This window comes from Acomys russatus, chromosome 22 (assembly GCF_903995435.1).
Source record: "Acomys russatus chromosome 22, mAcoRus1.1, whole genome shotgun sequence".
NCBI lineage: Eukaryota > Metazoa > Chordata > Mammalia > Rodentia > Muridae > Acomys > Acomys russatus.
The window spans coordinates 4,233,493-4,251,662 of NC_067158.1; the positions used below are offsets into that span (position 1 = coordinate 4,233,493).

An 18,170-nucleotide genomic window follows, 5' to 3' on the forward strand; every position below is an offset into this window, starting at 1 on the left:
GGACAGAGTTAGGATGGCCCTTACTGTTTTTGGGTGCCGGTATATGTGATACTAATTTGCACTGTTTGTTTAGATGGTGCTGGGCATACAACCCATGGCCTGGGGTGCACAGTCCATCAGCGGATCTGTAGGGCCAGCCTGAAACGTTTACTCTGGAAACCTCATTGACAGCATATGTGCTGTGCCTAGAAGCAGAGGAGGACGGCACACATGTGTGATCCCAGTACCGAGGAGGCAGAATCGTGCTCATCAGAGACTGGAGCCTGGGCTGGTCTACATAGCAACTTGCAGGCCAATCAGGGCTATACAGTGAGACTCGGACTCAAAACATATATTTCTTTGCAAGTATAAGGCTTTTTTCCTTGTTCTCGGGATTTTTATTTATTTTTTCCTTTTTTATTATTCTTTTAAAATATTACATATACATTTATATTGTTACACATACATACAATAAACTACCTACAGCAAGAAGAACCACAAAACAATCAGGAATTATATAAATCTTACATTTACAGTGTTTTAGCTATTTGCATTTGGCAACCTTGAAGAAAACATCTTTCCTACCTTGGTGCATCTAAAATTCTGACACAGACAGAATTCTGCCTAAAAATGGGCAAGCTTGGATGTAGGCAGAGTTAACAGCAAACTCTGGCAAAACAGGGTAAGCAAGTCCTCAGTAGTTCCTGCCTCACAAATATGTCTGCCAGATACACTGGGCCAGAAGGCTGCAGACGACGCTCCAGCGCTATAGAGAGTTCTGGGTGACTGTCCAGGCAGCAAACTGTCTCTGCCATTTTCTCATTTTGGAAGCTGGTAACTTGCACTTCCTGTCCACTCAGATAATTAATTTTATTCCTTCTCAAGTCTGTGATAGGGCTGAACACCAGATAGTTTAGTTTTACAACTAAGCTTAGTTGTTTAGGGGTTAAGATGTGTTTAGGCCCAGGTAGATGTTTTAGGTTGATAAAGATGAGATATGATAGATACGGATTTACATCAAGTGTAAGTTTTAATAATTTCTCAGTGTAATAGTTCTGCAAATCTCCTTTCAAGCAAAGCAAAACGATCAATTTTCATGGAATCATATACCATCAAGTACATATATTTGTTGACATGGCTTTTAGATCCCACTCTCTATTACTCCACAGCACACTTTAACCAAGTCCTGGCCAGCTCGGACCAAAAGCAGGAAGGCTGCCCCCAAGTGAACACACACAAACACAACAGCCCAGGGCTTGGCCTCCAACACACTATGAGCTGTGTTTAGTAAACAGGACTTTATTTGCTTGTTTATTGCAGGACTTATTTATTTTTAATGGGAGTTATCTAGCCCAAATCAGTATCGTGTTCACTGCAGTTTAGAGACAGTGAGTGGGGTGATGGAATTGTGAGAGTAAAAACAAAACAAAATGTACTTCGTTAATGTTTGTGAAGAGGCAAAAGTTTATATATGCACCAAAATCCCAATTAAAAAAACTAAGGCACCAGCCAAGGACAATACAGGAGGTAAACTTTAAACCCCTTCCCAGATCTAGCCAATGGTCAGAATATTCTCCACAGTTGAGTGGAGAGTGTGATACGACTTTCTCACATACTCTGGTGCCTCACATTTGACCCATGTCCCCTGGAGGGGGAGACCTGGTGGCACTCAGAAGGAAGGACAGCAAGTAGCCAAGAAGAGACTTGATACCCTATGAGAATATATAGGGGGACGTAATCCCCTCAGGAACAGTCATAGGGGAGGGGAATAATGGGAAAATGGGGGGGGGAGGAATTGGAGGATACAATGGATGGGATAACATTGAGATGTAACAAGAATAAATTAATAAAAAAAAAAAAAAAAAAAAAAAAAAAAAAAAAAAAAAAAAAAAAAAAAAAAAAAAAAAAAAAAAAAAAAAAAAAAAGCTTTTGTTTTTAAAAAAATTGCTTGGATTAAGATATTATATTATATAATCTTACCATATAGCCTTAGTGATTAATGTTTCTTAACTGATATTCCTAGACCTAAATACTGAGTGGGGAAGAAGGGGCAGGGGAGAGGAAGAGAGAGAGAACACATATTGAGACCAACTTGGCCTATCTATAAATCTAAATTAGATAGACAAGCCTAAGAAAGCCCATCAACATAACACTAAGATCCTCATGTCTTTGACAAATACAAACTATGCCCCATCTCCTCCCACACCCAGTCAAGCTTTGTCTTTTCTCTGCCAATGTCTGTCTGTCCTAAGTGCTGTGGAACTACAGATGGAAAGCAGAAACAGGAAAACAATTTCAGAGAAGCCTCTCACCTCTAGCACAGAGCTATTTTTTTTTTAAAGCAGCAGACATAATGGAACATACTAATGTCCACATCATCATCTGCAATATCACCAAATAATAAAGTCAATGTTTCACTTAAATAGATTAAAAAAAAAAAAAAAAACTTCTGCTACACTGAACCCCCCAATACTTAAAATTAGTGAAAACTAAAAAGTCTTCCAAATGTACTGACACAGTGTGTCACAAAGCTAACTGGTTAGTAAGCACAAATGCTTTAGCTGGGAGGACAGATTCACTTAAAATCATGGGTTTTGGCCCTTCTTAGTGGCAAAGCAACATCCATCAGTGTATAGATCCCAAACACAGGGGTTGGAATGACAACACAGAAAGAAGCCTTGCTGCCGGCCGGAGGTGACATTTTCTAAGAATAAAAACTGATTATTTCTATTTTTTTAAGAATACTTTTTAAAACTTAAAAAGAAAACAAAGCCCCTTATTTTAACAAAACAAACCTCTAACTCATTTTACAAATTAATTAGATCTATATGCAATGAATTTGCTGATATGTCTCAAAACTATACTTAAAACTTCTGTGTGAACAAGAGAAACGAGTCACTTCCGAAGTTGCTTTCCTGGAGTCACCGAGAGATGGCACCTTTTTGTGCCACCCAAAACAGCATAATACGTTTGCTTATTTTCTCTTTTGAAAGCCTTAAATGCCAGACACATTTTTTAAAAGGACAAACAAAATTGATCTTTTCGTCACTACACTCTTCTGAAATAGGGGTGATGGATGACTACTAGAAACAATAAAAACCTGGATGTCCTGGTTCCCTTCAAATTTCAATGCTTCCCCAGCTGTTACTAAGGGAGTGATTAATACGTTGAGCTTTCTTATTTATTTCTTAAAATTCCCAATCTAGAGCTAAAAAAGAAAGACGAAATGAAAATATAAAATAAATATTTTATGAATATTTATAGATCACTAGCACACATAAGCTTATAAACAGGTATTACCTTTCTAAATTCTTAAAATATATACATCCAAAGCTTCAGCCAAAATAAGTAATAAAGTGTGCACGCACATGTGCAATGTGCAATGCTGGGGGTGGGGAGTGAGGAAAAAGATAAAAGCGACAAAAACAACTCAGTCTACATTAGAAACAAAAGAGTTTCCTAGAAGAACTTTACTTAGGACCGTGGAAGCCGTCACTCACACTGTTGTACACAGGCTACTAAAACAATGAATGACATCATGGGACTTGGAGGCTGCCAATTCCTTAATATTTCTTGATTATTAGGTCTACATCTTTGTAGTAATTGTGTAGTAGCACAATTTTGGAGTAAATTAGTGACAGGAAATTGTATCTAGGCTTTTGGAAACTGGGTGAATAAATTCCTTGAGGCTTTCTAAAATCAATTTATAAAATCATCCACATCATTTTAAAATAAGCAGCATTTCCAAGCAGTGAAAACATTCCGAGTTCACCTGTCACAGTATTTACTCCCTGACCACAATCACTAGGCACGTACCTTCGCCTTCAGCTTGACAGTGATTAGGTGCTTTCTACCAGAAGCATCGTCTGCTTTTAACTTGATCGTACTGAAGGAAGGATCCACACACACAAGTCTGTGAGGAAAAGAGAATAAAAAATGATCACACAGAGGTGGGCTATGAGGTGGGGAGATGCTACCATTCCCACTACTACATGGAGAAAATTAATCAGGAATTTCTGCATGCCAGCTTTTCCTCCTGCTATAGATTTACTGCAGTTAATACACCAGCCTAGTGCTTAATGCAGCCATAGATCTTGGGATTATTTACAGTGTGTGTCAAGGCTCATGCTGTGGTCACTGAGCACTATGTTTCGCTTTTCCATCACTGGAACCTTTGGCACACACAGCATGTTTCTGTCATCCTCTACTTATGTACACATTAAACTTCCTGTCAAATTCTTTGATCCATTCCTGTAGTTTCATACAGTATGAGATTTTTATGCTTCCTTTATTTGTTTTTCTCTTCAATAAACTTCTCCTTTGTTATCAGTAATGTTACTGCACGACAATCTGGCTGATATTAGTTCACATACTCAAATTAATCCTATGAAACATGCTGTATACGCACAGGTATGGGCTAGTCTCTTAACAATAAATTTTCTTTTTGCACAAAATACAGCTTCTGACACTTAACCTAGGCATATATTCAAGATGACTAATATTTTAAACACATAGCTCAAACTCAATTGTTTTGATTTTGAATTGCTCTAAATGCATGAATTCTCTACAATGAAAACCAATATCTTTTGAAATACATCATTCTGTAAAAACAAAAAACAAAAAACAAACAAAAAAACCAGTCCTTTGAGTAGCATAAGCTACTGCCAAAGTGGCTCAAAGTTAGCAGCGTGTTTACCAATACACCGGGCACGTGGATGGCTCTTGCCATTTTTATACTACTATTCTCTTGGAAAGATAAAAAGTGGGCTAAGAGCATTGTGCAACTCATCACTCAGACTGATGGTATAAGAAGCATTGCAGTGCAGAAGAAACATCCACCTCCTAACCCAGGTGACTTCCTCTTAACATCACCATAAAACTTGGTTACTGGCCGAGCATGGTGGCGCACACCTTTAATCCCAGCACTCGGGAGGCAGAGGCAGGTGGATTGCTGTGAGGCAATCCTGGTCTACAGAGTAAGTTCCAGGACAGCCAACGCTACATGGAGAAACCCTGTCTCAAAAAAACAAAAAAACAAAAAAGAAGAGAGGGGTGAAGAAAGGTAAGTCCTGGGAAGCACAAAGAAAAAAAGATATATCAAGAATGAAGACTAATAACAATAAAATCTGCAGTTGCTAATGTGAGAGTCAAGAGCCAACAACTACATATTGAATGAAGTGGATATGAATGGGATTTAAAACATATTAGACCTCATGTGCTTTGCATCTTCTGAAATACTGTACTTAGTTTGATGAACAACTTTTGATTTTTTTCCTTAACCAATTAGATGCATTTCCTAACATTCACACGCAGCCCACATCGAAGGACAGACCACGAGGTTCGCAGGCACGGACTTCTAAAGGTACATTGGTATGTACTTTTTCAAAACTGCAAAGATTCCATTGTTACTGTCAGGCACTAACGGCATCACTCCAAAGACTCCAAATCCCTTCCTGATCACTCTTGTCACTTCATTTGTCTTCCTAACATCAATCCATCCTGTCTTCTGAGTCAACATTTACCCTTCCTCTTAAATCAAATTAACCCTTTGCCCTAAGACGTTCAGGTCCTCCCCATTCCCTGCGGTGACCCAGCAGCGGAAGTACTGTAGTCTGGCTGCATAGTGCCATCCTTCCTGTGAGCATCTGACCTCCTACAGTGCCCATCCTGTCTCCTCAGTCTCCAGGTTTCACATTCTTTGCTCATTCTTTCAGAGGTTTTAACACTCCTCCCTCCTCTAAGAACTGTGCCACGTACTCCTGGACTGAATGTGCTTCATCTTAGCTTACACTCATACCTTCTTATTTGGGTTTTAGCTTACCAGCCAAATAAGCTCTTCACGTAGCAAGTGTGTAGTTTTCTATGGATGAACGTGAAAATGCAGCCTGTATGCATGAACATACAAGAGCTATTGTGAGACTGGCCAGCTTTTTACTGATGTAGATCTTCCATGATCTACGAAACAGAATTTTAAAAGTCTCTATAAGGATGGAAAAGTTTTGTAAACAGATTTTACTTATGGTAAAGTAGATTTGAGTAGGTTCACCTTCACTGTGTGCCTTTCTCTGCACCTAGAAAATCTTCCATATCAAAGGTATCCCATGACATCCCCAACAACCTAATGAGAGTGTATAGACTCATATTCGCGTTGTATTAAAGTAATTATCCTGGGACTTATTCTGAGAATTAGATAATATAAAAAGCAGCACACAACAGATACAGGCAGTCTTCTATACGGTAACTTTAGCCTAAGGATACATAATTACTGCCTAATGAATATCCCAGAAGATTTCACATTGTAGGGAGAGTTCTGGAATTTTGGTTTCTTTAAAAAAAAAATCATAGAAATATTACAGAGATGTTTTCATTTTAATCCCAGGTATGGGATATGGGGCTGCTTCAGATTATCCACTGCAGCTGATTATGATTTGCCTTGTGCTCTAGCAGAGGCGTGGTTTTGCCAGCTGCAGACAGTATCTGCGATTGTGGGACATTTGGGATTCTGGGAACTTTTCAGTGGGTATATAAATACTAGGTCCCCAAGAGGCAGAGTTGGTGGTTGGTGATCATTTAGGAGGATTGGTTGCTGTTTGTTTGTAGCTGTGCTCAAAGAAAAAATGAAAAGAAGGAAATTAGATTCTGTGATCTCTACCTCCATCTTTCCCTCAATTCTAGTGATAGGTGAAACTGGAAGGATAAAGAGTGGGGAAAAGAAGATCCCACAAAGTGGCAAAGACCAGCTATATCACATCCTTACTCTGAGCTTTCATTTCTATGAAAGTTAGGAATCTAGTCTCCTTTCCATCATATCAGAACAGTGTATACAATACAAAGAAAAAGTCAACACTTCCAATGTACCTCTTAAAGCACTTACTCCATAAAAGACTTCACATATTGTATTATTTCCTTTATAAATTTATTAATGGCTTTCATGTAATGCTACATATACTCTACAGTACTTGTCACAGTTGTAATTAAGTGCTACTGTAATCATCTAGCTGAGGACTCACTCTTCCACTAGATGTTAAGTTCCATGTGGCATTTTCAGCCCCCTTTGCCTCCTTTTCATTTCTGATTTTGTTAATTTGGATATTCCTCCTCTGTCTTTAAGTTAGTTTGGGTAAGAGTTTATCTATCTATTCTTCTCAAAGAACCAAGGCTTGGTTTCATTTATTCATTGCATTGTTCTCTTTGTAATTTATTGATTTCAGCCCTGAGTTTGATGACTCCTATTGTCTACTCCTCTTTGGTGTATTTGCTTCTTTTAGTGTTAGTTAAGTTGGTAGTATGGGACAAATCTAATATCTTTATGAAGGTGCTTAGTGCTGTGAACTTTACTTTTTTGTACTGCTTTCATTTTGTATTGTGTATTGTTTGAGTATTTTGTGCCTTCATTTTCCTTGAATTCTAGAAAGCCCAATTTCTTTCTTTATTTCATCCTTGATCCAGTGGTCAATGAGTAGAAAGTTGTTTGTTCAGTTTCTATGAGTTTGTAGGGTTTCAGTTATTTCTCTTATTGTTAAGTTCCAGCTTTAATCCATGGTGGTCTGATAAGATACAAGGAGTTATTTCCATCTTCTTGTATCTGTTCAGGCTTGCTTTGTGTCTGAGTATATGGTCAATTGTGGAGAAGGTTCCGTGAGGTGCTGAGAAGAAAGCATATTCTTTTGTGTTTTGATGAAATATTCTGTAGATATCTGTAAGGTCCATTTGATTCATGATGTCTATTAGTTTCATTATTTTTCCATTTAGTTTCTGTCTCAATGATCTGTCTATTGATGGCAGTGGGGTGTTGAAGTCTTCCTCTATAAATGTGTGGGATTCAATGTGTGATTTACATTTTAGTAATGTTTCTTTTATGAATGTGGGTGCTCATGTGTTTGGGGCATATTCAGGACTGAGATGTTATCTTGGTGTATTTTTCCTTTGATGAGTATGAAGTGTCCTTCCCCAACTCTTTTGATTAGTTTTGGTTGAAAGTCTATTTTGTAGATTCTAGAATGGCTACTCCAGCTTGCTTTTTGGGTCTCTTTTCTTGGAATACCTTTTTCCAGCCATTTATTGTGAAGTAATGTCTATCATTATTGCTGAGGTGTGTTTCTTGTATGCAGCAGAATGATGGGTCCCGTTTTCGCACCCATTCTGTTAGCCTATATCTTTTTATTAGGGAGTTGAAGCCATGATGCTAAGAGATACTAATGACCAGTGGTTTTTATTTATTGTTTTTTGATGTTGGTGGTGGTACAGTACGTGTGTGTATGTATTCTCTTTTGGTTTTGCAGATATGGGGTTGTTTTCCTGGGTGTAGTTAGCCTCCTTGGGTTGGATTTTTGCTTCTAGTATCTTCTGTAGGGCTGCATGTGTGGCTAGGTACTGTTAAATTTGGTTTTATCATGGAATATCTTGTTATCTCCATCTATGGTGATTGAAAATTTTGCTCTGTATAGTAGTCTGGGTTGGCATCTGTGGTCTCTTACTGTCTACATGACATCTGCCCAGACCCTTCTGGTTTTCATAGTCTCTGTTGAGAAGTCAGGTGTAATTCTGATAGGTTTGCCTTCATATGTGAACTGGCCTTTTCCCCTTGCAGGTTTTAATGTTCTTTCTTTGTTCTATACATTTAGTGTTTTGATTACTATGTGGCAGGAGGATTTTCTTTTCTGGTGTTCTAGAAGCTTCTTGTGTGTTTATAGGCATCTCTTTTTTTAGGTTGGGGAAGTTTTCTATGGTTTTGTTGAAAATGTTTTCTGGGCCTTGGAGCCAGGAGTCTTCTCCTTTTTCTATATCTATTATTCTTAGGTTTGGTCTTTTCATAGTGTCCCATATTTCTTACATGTTTTGGGTCAGGACCTTTTTAAATTTAAGATTTTTTCTGACTAATGTATCAATTTCTTCGATTGTATCTTCTACACCTGAGATCCTCTCTCCCATCTCTTGTACTCTGTTGATGATGCTGTGTCTGTAGTTCCTGTTCTCTTCCCTAGGTTTTCCATCCCCAGAATTGTCTCTGTTTGTTTTCTTTATTGCTTCTATTTTCAGTTTTAGGCCTTCAACAGTTATACTCTCCCATTTGATTGTATTTTCCTGTATTTCTTTAAGGGAGTTATACAATTCTTTCACCTGTCTGATTGTATTTTCCTATACTGCTATGAGGAATTTATTTTCCTTCTTTAAGGCCTCTATCATTTCCATAACCTCAAATTTAAGAGCATTTTCTTGTGGTTCAGGTATAATAGTATCACCAGGGCTTGCTGTAGTAGGATAGCTGGTTTCCGGTGGTGTCATATGTCCCTGGGTTTTGTTGCTTGTGTTCTTACACTGACTTCTAGCCATCTGGTTGTCTCTGGTGTTAGCAGGCCTGGTGGTCCCTGATGGTGTGGCAGTTTGGGAGTAGGCAAAAAGGGAGGGCTCTAAGATGAATGTTGCTCAGGCCCCGACACAGCCTCCTCAAGACAGCAGGCAACGGTGATGGATGATGTGAGTCCGAGCCGAGTATAATTCACCTCTGCTGGCCTTGTCCCAGGTCGGTCAGGCAAATCAGGAGTCAATAGTGGAGAGGGCCGTAAGCTGAATGTTGCTCTGGCCCCCCAATGGCCTCCTCAGGATGGTGGGCAATGGGGCTTGGGAACCACATACAGCAAGGAAGGAAGGGAAGAGAAGAAGGAGAAGGAGAGAGAGACAGACAGACAGACAGACAGAGACAGAGAGACAGACAGAGACAGAGAGACAGAGAGAGGCAGAGAGACAGACAGAAAGAGACAAAGGCACAGAGAGAGAGAGAGACAGAGACAGAAACCACACTGTTAAACCACACTGAATTAAAAGAAAATAGAAACATGTACATCAATGATGTCAAGAAGGAGTTTTAAGAAGGAAGAGTTACTGAATAATTTAAAGTACTAGAAAAAGTCAAGGATAAGGACAACTGGGCTTATCCGAAGACATGTGCCAGCTTTCATGACTACAATGTGAATGTAAGAATGAACAGCTGTAAGAGATGACACACAATTCAACATACTTATTTTTAATAGCACTCATAAAGAATTTGTGGTAGTTTAGAAAAAGTAAAAAACACAAAAGAGAAAGAAAACAAAAGTATACAGAAATATAAATTATCAAAATGACTCTAAAGTGGGTCAAAAATCTGACACTAAGCTTCTTCTAGCCACTGCAAAGGAAGCTTAACCAAACAATTAATAATTCATATTATTGATTAAGTAAAAGAGCAGATATTCCAGAGAAACATAACTTTTAACATATGCACAGAAAAACTATCCTTTATTATTTCTCAAAAATACTGTATCATAAAATGGAAGGCACCCAACATAACTGCCTGTATCTCATGGGGTGGCTGCATTTAACATCTCTGAATGCAAATTGATGATTTCACAATAATGGTTCTCAGTTTTAAAATCCAATTTGGCAAACATAATTCTATTATATACACTTCAACAGTCTAGATATTCTGAAACACTATTACTTGCAATCATGCTTTTAGTAGAGTTTTAATAGTTGAATGTGAAGTTGTAGTTTTTGGCAAGAGAGCAACATAGAAAGTTCAAGGCTTGTAAGTATAGATCTATGTGCTGCCACTATTAGCCAGGAAGAGAATGAAGTTAAGAAGCAATAATAAAAAATTTAAGAAGTCTAAATAAAATGCATGTCTAAAATAACAGCCGACCCATTTCTATGCAGAGGCACACCATAAGATTTCTGCTCCACTCAAATCCAATGTTGAAAAAAAAAGCCAATGATCTGTGGACTAAGAGGGGAACCTTTCTAAGAAAGGATTTATAAGGAACAGAATGAGAAGCTGAACACATGGACAAAGGACCAGAATCTTCCTTCTAATAGAAATAAGTGCATTACACTCTTATTGTTGCCAAAAATAAATTGCCATTGAAAATAATTTGAGACACATTGTGTATGTATGTGTTAGCTCTCAGTTTATGGTGTAATTTTATTAAAGGAAGTTTTGTTTGTCTGATTGATTGATTTTTTTGTAACTCTATTATGTACAGAGGACATAGCAATGCACATTTAACCCAGTTTAGTGGTGAGTTCTTTGGCCTTTGTCTCTTCCGGCTTCTCAAGGCCGAGCCAAGATTTAGGACCCAGGATGATGCCTCCCCAGTAGCAACAAATTTCACTGTATCTGTCATTGCAATTGGTCCTAAAAGCTTCCACCAGCTTAGCCAGGGTACCCTTGTCTTCTGTTAACCTGTGTGAAGTCAACCGTGGTGCAAGTCTTCCTGTGGACCAGCTGCCCTAGCCTGTCCTTTCACTTGATGATGCAGTAGAGGACCCCCATCTTTAGACACAGAGCAGGCAGAAAAATCACCAGCTCAGTGGAGTCTATGTCATGGGCAATCAGCACCAGCTGAGCCTTCTTGTTCTCCATCAAAGTGGTGATTATATTGACCCCTGCTCGAAGGACAGGTGGTCTCTAAGACGAAATGTCGCCTTTCCCAGCATCTTTCTTCTCGACAGCCAGTAGACTTTGCTTCTTCTCCTGTTTTGTCTCTTCTGTACGTGTGGGAAAGCTTAAGCAACTGGGTAGCTGTTTAGTGGTCCAGGATCAGGTTACTGGCAGGTGGTACTTTGAGTCACTTTTAGAGGATGGCGCTTTGCCACTGCAGCCTGATGTAGCAAGGCCATTTGATGAAGCAGGTAAAATGTCTATTAGGCTGGATCTCCTGCCCAATTTCGAAGTTCTCAGGCCTTTTCTCAAACAGAGGACTCCCCACCTTTTTGGCCTCCTGTTTATCCCAACAGTGGGGTCCAGAACCCCCAACCTTCTTCATCTTGACCTTCGTTCCTTTGGGTCCCTTGCCCCGATGAAGGAAAACATGAAATATGTTTTCTACCTATGATGTTGTTTTCTCTTAAAATGCTATCTATGTTTGGCTTCTTTAAATTAATGGTCAAGAGGCCAACTCAGAAAGCCAGTAAGTGCCAGTGCATAGAAGAATGAAGAAATGTCTTAAATACATTCAGAAAAATTTGCTGGTGAAAAATTTAACATTTGAAGTGGTAATTGACAGCCATTGACTTATCATAGTAATAAAGAATCCTAAACTAGACCTGGTGGCAGCTACACTCTGAGAACTAAACTGCCTCTCGGCACTGACACTTCAGCTCCAGCAGAAACTTTGTAATACACTTAATAACAATGTGAGGTTTTTAAAATGTCCACACTAAGAATTAACTTCAACAACTAAAAATCAGGGAGATTAGCAGACATTTTTTTTCCCAGTGATGTATGGGTGAAGTTTTAACAAATTTCCCTCTACTGAATTTCTTTTAAGTTTCCCTCTCCCGTCCTGTCCCCCTCCCCTCCTCTCCCTCTCCGTCTCTTCCTCCTTTCCCCTTTCTTCCCCTCCTCTTCCTCTCCTTCCTACTCTTCTCCTCTTCCTCCTTCTCCTTCTCCTTCTCCCCCTCCTCCTCTTCCTCCCCCTCCTCTTCTTCTTCTTCTTCTTCTTCTTCTTCTTCTTCTCTTCTTCTTCTTCTTCTTCTCTCTCTCTCTCTCTCTCTCTCTCTCTCTCTCTCTCTCTCTCTCTCTCTCTCTCTCTTTCTCTCTCCCCCTTCCCTCTGTTTTTAACAGGGTCTTTCTACATAGCCCTAGCTATCCTGGAACTCACAGAGATTCATCTGCTTCTGCCTTCCTAGTGCTAAGATTAAAGGCATATGCCACCAATGCCAAACTTCTTTTAAGTTTCTTTATTCATGATTTTCTTCAGAGAAAGAAAGATGATTTTTCCAAACCTTATTTATGAAGATTTACCACTGAAAAGTACAAAAGCACTTCAAATACATGCAGATATTTGCATTTAGGAAAGCAAAACTGAATAATAGCCAAATGTAGTTATGCACACAATCAGAAACACAGCAAAGCCCCCTGCAACTTTCTATTCTGATTCATATTTATTAGTATTATACTTTTGCATACATACACATATACGGTATGTAGGTATATGCACATGTACATGCGGAAGCCAGATATTGATGCTGTATTTCTTCAGTAGCTCTCTACCTTATTTACTGAGCGTGAGGCGCTCCTTTGTGGTCTAAGGTTACTGCTCAAGTTAGTCTAGCTGGCCAACTTGCTCCACGTGAACTGACCTACCTACTTAGTACTTTTCCAGGTTTCAGGCTTGCACAGCAACAACTCTACCCACTGAGCATCATCCAGCCCCAGCATCATCTTAAACATGAACCATGCAGGACATTTACAATACTGTTATGTGCCTAAATGGAAAGTCCTGTTAAGATCAATCCTTACGTGCATAAAATTCCAGTCTTTCAACTCACATGTAGGTTAATATTTCAAATGTTCCTTTCTGCAGCTGACAGCAACGCCCAGGACCAGATACTCTACACCAACCAAAAACAGTCACACAGCTAAGCTGCATACATAAGGCTGTGATGTGAAAAAAAAAAGGCATTTCTAAGGTATATTTTTAAATAGACGTACTTATCCCAACCAACAGCTCCTATCTCATTGAGAAGGTCTGTGCAGAAACTGTGAGAAGGTGGCTGGACACACAGCTCTTGTCTATTCTTTAAAGCAGCTTCCTGTTGAAAGAAAGATATTTTAATCAGCTATGAAATAATAAAAAGAGAATTATTAATTGATTACAAAACAAAATTCCATAGTCCTTTCGTCACCTAACTCAAGTGTTCACTATCTTTATAGGAAACCCAGGTGATGCTTTCTTTTGTTATATTGTTCAAAGATAGTGTACAACAGCAGGCACAGCAGTCGGAGTCCCCATGGAGATCAAGAGAAACTGAAAAACTGCTTCCAGAAGTGTAACATTCTCCACAGGTCTGACAGAGGTCTGAATCTGGACTTTTAACACTTCTTAGTTCCGACAAGCTAGACTCATTGCTCTGGCGTTAAAACCGACGGAAATAAAATAACCCACTCACTATAGAGTTCTTTTCGAGCATTCACCAATCTCTCTGATTCAAAATGCTCACACCTGATTTATCACTAAGTAGTGCCACAAAACATTTCCACACCTTCCTGAAGTTCCACAGCTTCTTGTAGCACCATTCTCAAGGCTGTCACTGAGGACTTAGTGCAGGCACGGTCAGTCAGAACAGCCTCAGAAATAAACGAACCATTCTCAGAGATTTCAGGACATTATCTCAAATAGTATTAAGATCACCAACTTTGTCCACAATTTCTGAAGGAAGGTAGACTACAGGATCTCGTTTGTATTAAGAAACACAGCACAAATGTAGAAAACAGAACTGTAAACCAAGGAACAGTGAGAAGGGTTTATGTGAGTTTAAATTTACAAATGCTTCTTGAAAATTAAATGACCAATAGAGCCAGAACTTATAATCCAATAGCTAAGGGCAGTAATGAGAATTTAATGGGATATAGTCTTGCTCTGGTTTCCATGTTCTTATATTTGCACATTAACACTGCAATAAACAGGAGAAAATTTTAAAAATGTTCTCTTAATATCAAGAGGATATGAAACAATTATGTTTCTTTACCTTACTCTTTTAAAGTTCCTATACTGTGGTCTTTGATGCAGTGGAGAAGTTTGTTAGTCTTTATTACAGGTTATAAATTCACAAATCAATTTAAATTTAGAAGTTAATCCTAAACAATTCGGCTTTTGAGCATTTGATCCACTGACACCTCCAAGAATTGCTCTGAGGATTAAAAAAAAAAAAAAGACTCAGAAGAGAGATCCAACAACTAAGTTTCCAGTGTATACCACCTGACACTATAAAAAGCTCAAAGCAACTACAAAATATGAAATATCAAAATGTTTGCACATGTCAGTAGAAACACTAGAAGTATGGTTTTGACATAAACAAAGATACCAGAAGCTTAACAAGTTCAGTCTAGCTGGTATGGCTTGGAGCTCAAGCATCCCTCCAAAAGCTCAGGTGTTTGATGATCTGTCCCAGTGGGAAACACTAGTGTGATCTGAGTGGGCCAGTCCACAATGATGCGAGCTGAGTGGGCCAGTCCACAATGAGTTCAGAGCCCCACGGGCCATCAGGAAGCAAGGCCTGGTTGGAGAAAGTAGGTCACCAAGTGGCAGGGCCTTGAAGGGCATATATTGCCCTTGTCTCCTTACATCGCTCTCTCTGCCTCTAGTCCATCATGAGATAAGCCACATTTCTCCTCCCAAACATAGTCTTCTGCCTCACTATCCAGGAACCCAGAAAATATGGGGTGAAGTGACCATGGCCCTCTAAATGTGAATGAAAAAAAAGCTCCTCTCACTTAAGTTTTCTCAAGTATCTTATCACAGAGACAAAAATTAGTCAACACAACAAACAAAATAAATAAATAGTAAATAAGTAAATAAACGTAATTAGAAACCAACATTTTAAGAGACAGAAGCATAAATGCAAAGAAAAAGACAATAATGCTAAATGGAGATGTTGTTATGTCTCATGATTACTCTTTCCATAGCTTTGCCTGCTGAAGAGAACGGGGAGCAGAAACAGCAATGGGCCCCCCAGTTTCTAGACCATGGTATCTGATACCACTTCCCGTGATGATAGTGAGTATTATTACTATAAATAGATCCCACAGATCGATTAGAGTGGCCAACTGCAGTTCTAGAAGAAAAAGCCTAAATATGTCTAGAGCAACTGGCATCACAAAGCAGGAAGATTATGTGACATTAAATGACAAAAGGTGCCAACATAAAGTATTTTGAGTTGACCAAAAATAGGATAATTTCAGCATCAGAAAGAAGATGACTGTAGTAGAGTAAAGCTAATCAAACATATAAAACTCACGAGTTAATAATGACTCTTTAAAGCATATTAGTTCCTGTGATAATTGCTAGGTACTAACTCATTACAATAAAAATTGATTGTTTTTTAAAGAAAAGAAGCACTTACCTTGTTGCTCTAGTATAAGCTACACCTTATATTAACCAAATAATGCAGGATGGTCTTTATTCAAGTATTTTTGGTTAATAAATCTAAAAGAGAGTTTTGTTTTATTTTGTTCAGCATTTGTGATACTGTCCTGTGACAAAGCTTTACACAAGCTGTGGGACTTTATCTCCTGTACCACAAATTGTAAAATATAACTTCTCACACACACACACATACACACACACACACACCACACACACAAATCCTTTATAAGCCCCAGTGAAATAGTGGATACAGTGGGATCAACAGCAGGTAATAAACTCCCCAGGTGGTAAGCTGATAGGAAACTGTAGCAGATGCAGCCAAACTTACTGACCACCCTTTACTAACTGAAGAACACGCAGACATCATGCATCTGCTAGTGCGTCACAGTAAGAAGTATAAAGCACCAATTACTCATATCAAAAGGCCTATGCTAAGCTCTGCCTGTGTAGATTACAAAGAAAACACACTGATTAGCCCTTACCTAAATTGCTTGGGAAATGTTTCAGATTTTAATTTTTGTTCCAGTTTTTGAACTAGTTACATATACATAGTAAGATATCTTTGGGATGGGACCAAAGCATAATATTCATATTTTATTCTTTATACAAACAGCCTGAAGGAAAATTTAAACTATATCATTAACAATTCTCTGCATGACACAAAGTCTCACTCTGCGACATTTGCTGTGTGTGCTATCATGGCAGTGTTCAAAAAGTTTGGGATATGAATGAAACATTGGAGGTAATGGATGCTCAGCCCTTAGGAGAGTGTGTGGAAAGATTCCACGGATGTCTAACAAGCTCAGTTTGCAATGTGAGAAATTTTATAGAGCACATGATATGCTTTGTGCAGCAAGTAAAGGGAGTGAAAAGAGAGGAGCAAGAGCAAAGGGGGGTGCGATACATTAAAGCTCACATCGGCATCAGAGTTTGCGAGTAGGACTTTCCACCCTGAAAAGCAAAGCATCTGTCTGTAAGGAACTCTCTGACTTCACCGCTGTACCTACATATTCAAAACCACTAACACTGGCTTTTCTTCACAACATAGTGTGCCTGTGTGCTGTTCACAATGTGTGAGGCAAGTATTAAAGGTCAACTTCATGGCGTTGGCCCTCTCTCCACCATTATGGGAATTCTGGAGCTGAATTCAGATGCCAGGCCTGCAGGCCAAGTGCCAGTAACTAAAAGCCATCTTGCCAGCACCAATTAAATATTTTGAAGCACTTGGCTAAAATATATAGATATAAGCTGATATATTTATAAAGGAATTGATACGATCTCCAGCATTTCATACAGTTACAGTACTCCAATATCTTCTAAAAATTTTGAGGAAGAACTATAATTGAGAAAATGCTGAGGTTAGGTCGTAGGCCTAGGGTACTCTCTACAATCACCTCTCTTTTGTTCGTGTTAAAAAGTCTTTCAGGAATCTGTATCAGCATTAAAATGTTAATTATACTTTATGCTATGTAATTAAGTATGACCACCTCATACAAGCAAAAGGATCTGACTTCAATTTCCATCACCTATATAAAAAGGCCAGACATGAAAGCATAGGGCAGTAGCCCCAGGTCTGGAGAGAGAGACAGAAGATCTCTGGGGCTCAGTGGTCACCCAAGTTAGCTGAATCACCAATCTTCATATCAGTGAGAGAAGCCATCTCAAAGATAAGGTAGAATACAACTGAGCAAATGACAACTGAGTGTGTCCACATACATGTAGATACATGTGCATATACCCCCACACATGTGCACACATGCAAACATCGATACACATATGAATACCATTAAAAAGTTTCAGAGACAATAAAGACTTACTAGATACAATAAGAAAAAATATTCTTACCAAAATCATCTTCAACTCCATCATGAAGCTCATTAGATCAGGAGAGTGCTTCATTCTCTAAGTCAAAACATTTTCAAATAATAACTCATGAAATAAATGTTCTACTCATTAAAACCAAATGAGGATAACTATTAAGTCAATCCAAAGTCTAAGGTACTAATTATTGACACATTTGTGATCACGTCTACGCCTACCAGCTTTGTTTTGAAAGACTAACCGCAACTGTTGTCTCGGTTTGCTTTCTGTTGTGATAAACACCATGACCACAACCAACTTGAGTAGGAAGGGTTTGTTTCAGCTCCCAGTTGGTCCATCTTGAAGGCCAGGAACTCCAGGCAAGAACTGAAAGCTGAGATCAGAGAGAAGCATACCACGCAGGACCCCAGCCCAGAAGTGGTACCATCCACTGTGGGCATCAGTAATCAAGGAAATGTCCCC

General features: G+C 38.9%; 1 protein-coding gene across 1 annotated transcript in view; it reads right to left on the reverse strand.

The window, feature by feature from the left end:
- Positions 1-18,170, reverse strand: part of Fancl (FA complementation group L) — a 65,011-nt gene that overhangs the window by 35,601 nt on the left and 11,240 nt on the right. The window contains exons 4-6 of the mRNA XM_051165306.1: positions 17,733-17,789; positions 13,454-13,554; positions 3,796-3,892 (exon numbers count right to left, since the gene is read on the reverse strand). Of these exons, the coding sequence (XP_051021263.1) occupies positions 3,796-3,892; positions 13,454-13,554; positions 17,733-17,789 (255 nt within the window). The remainder of the gene's footprint in view (positions 1-3,795; positions 3,893-13,453; positions 13,555-17,732; positions 17,790-18,170) is intronic.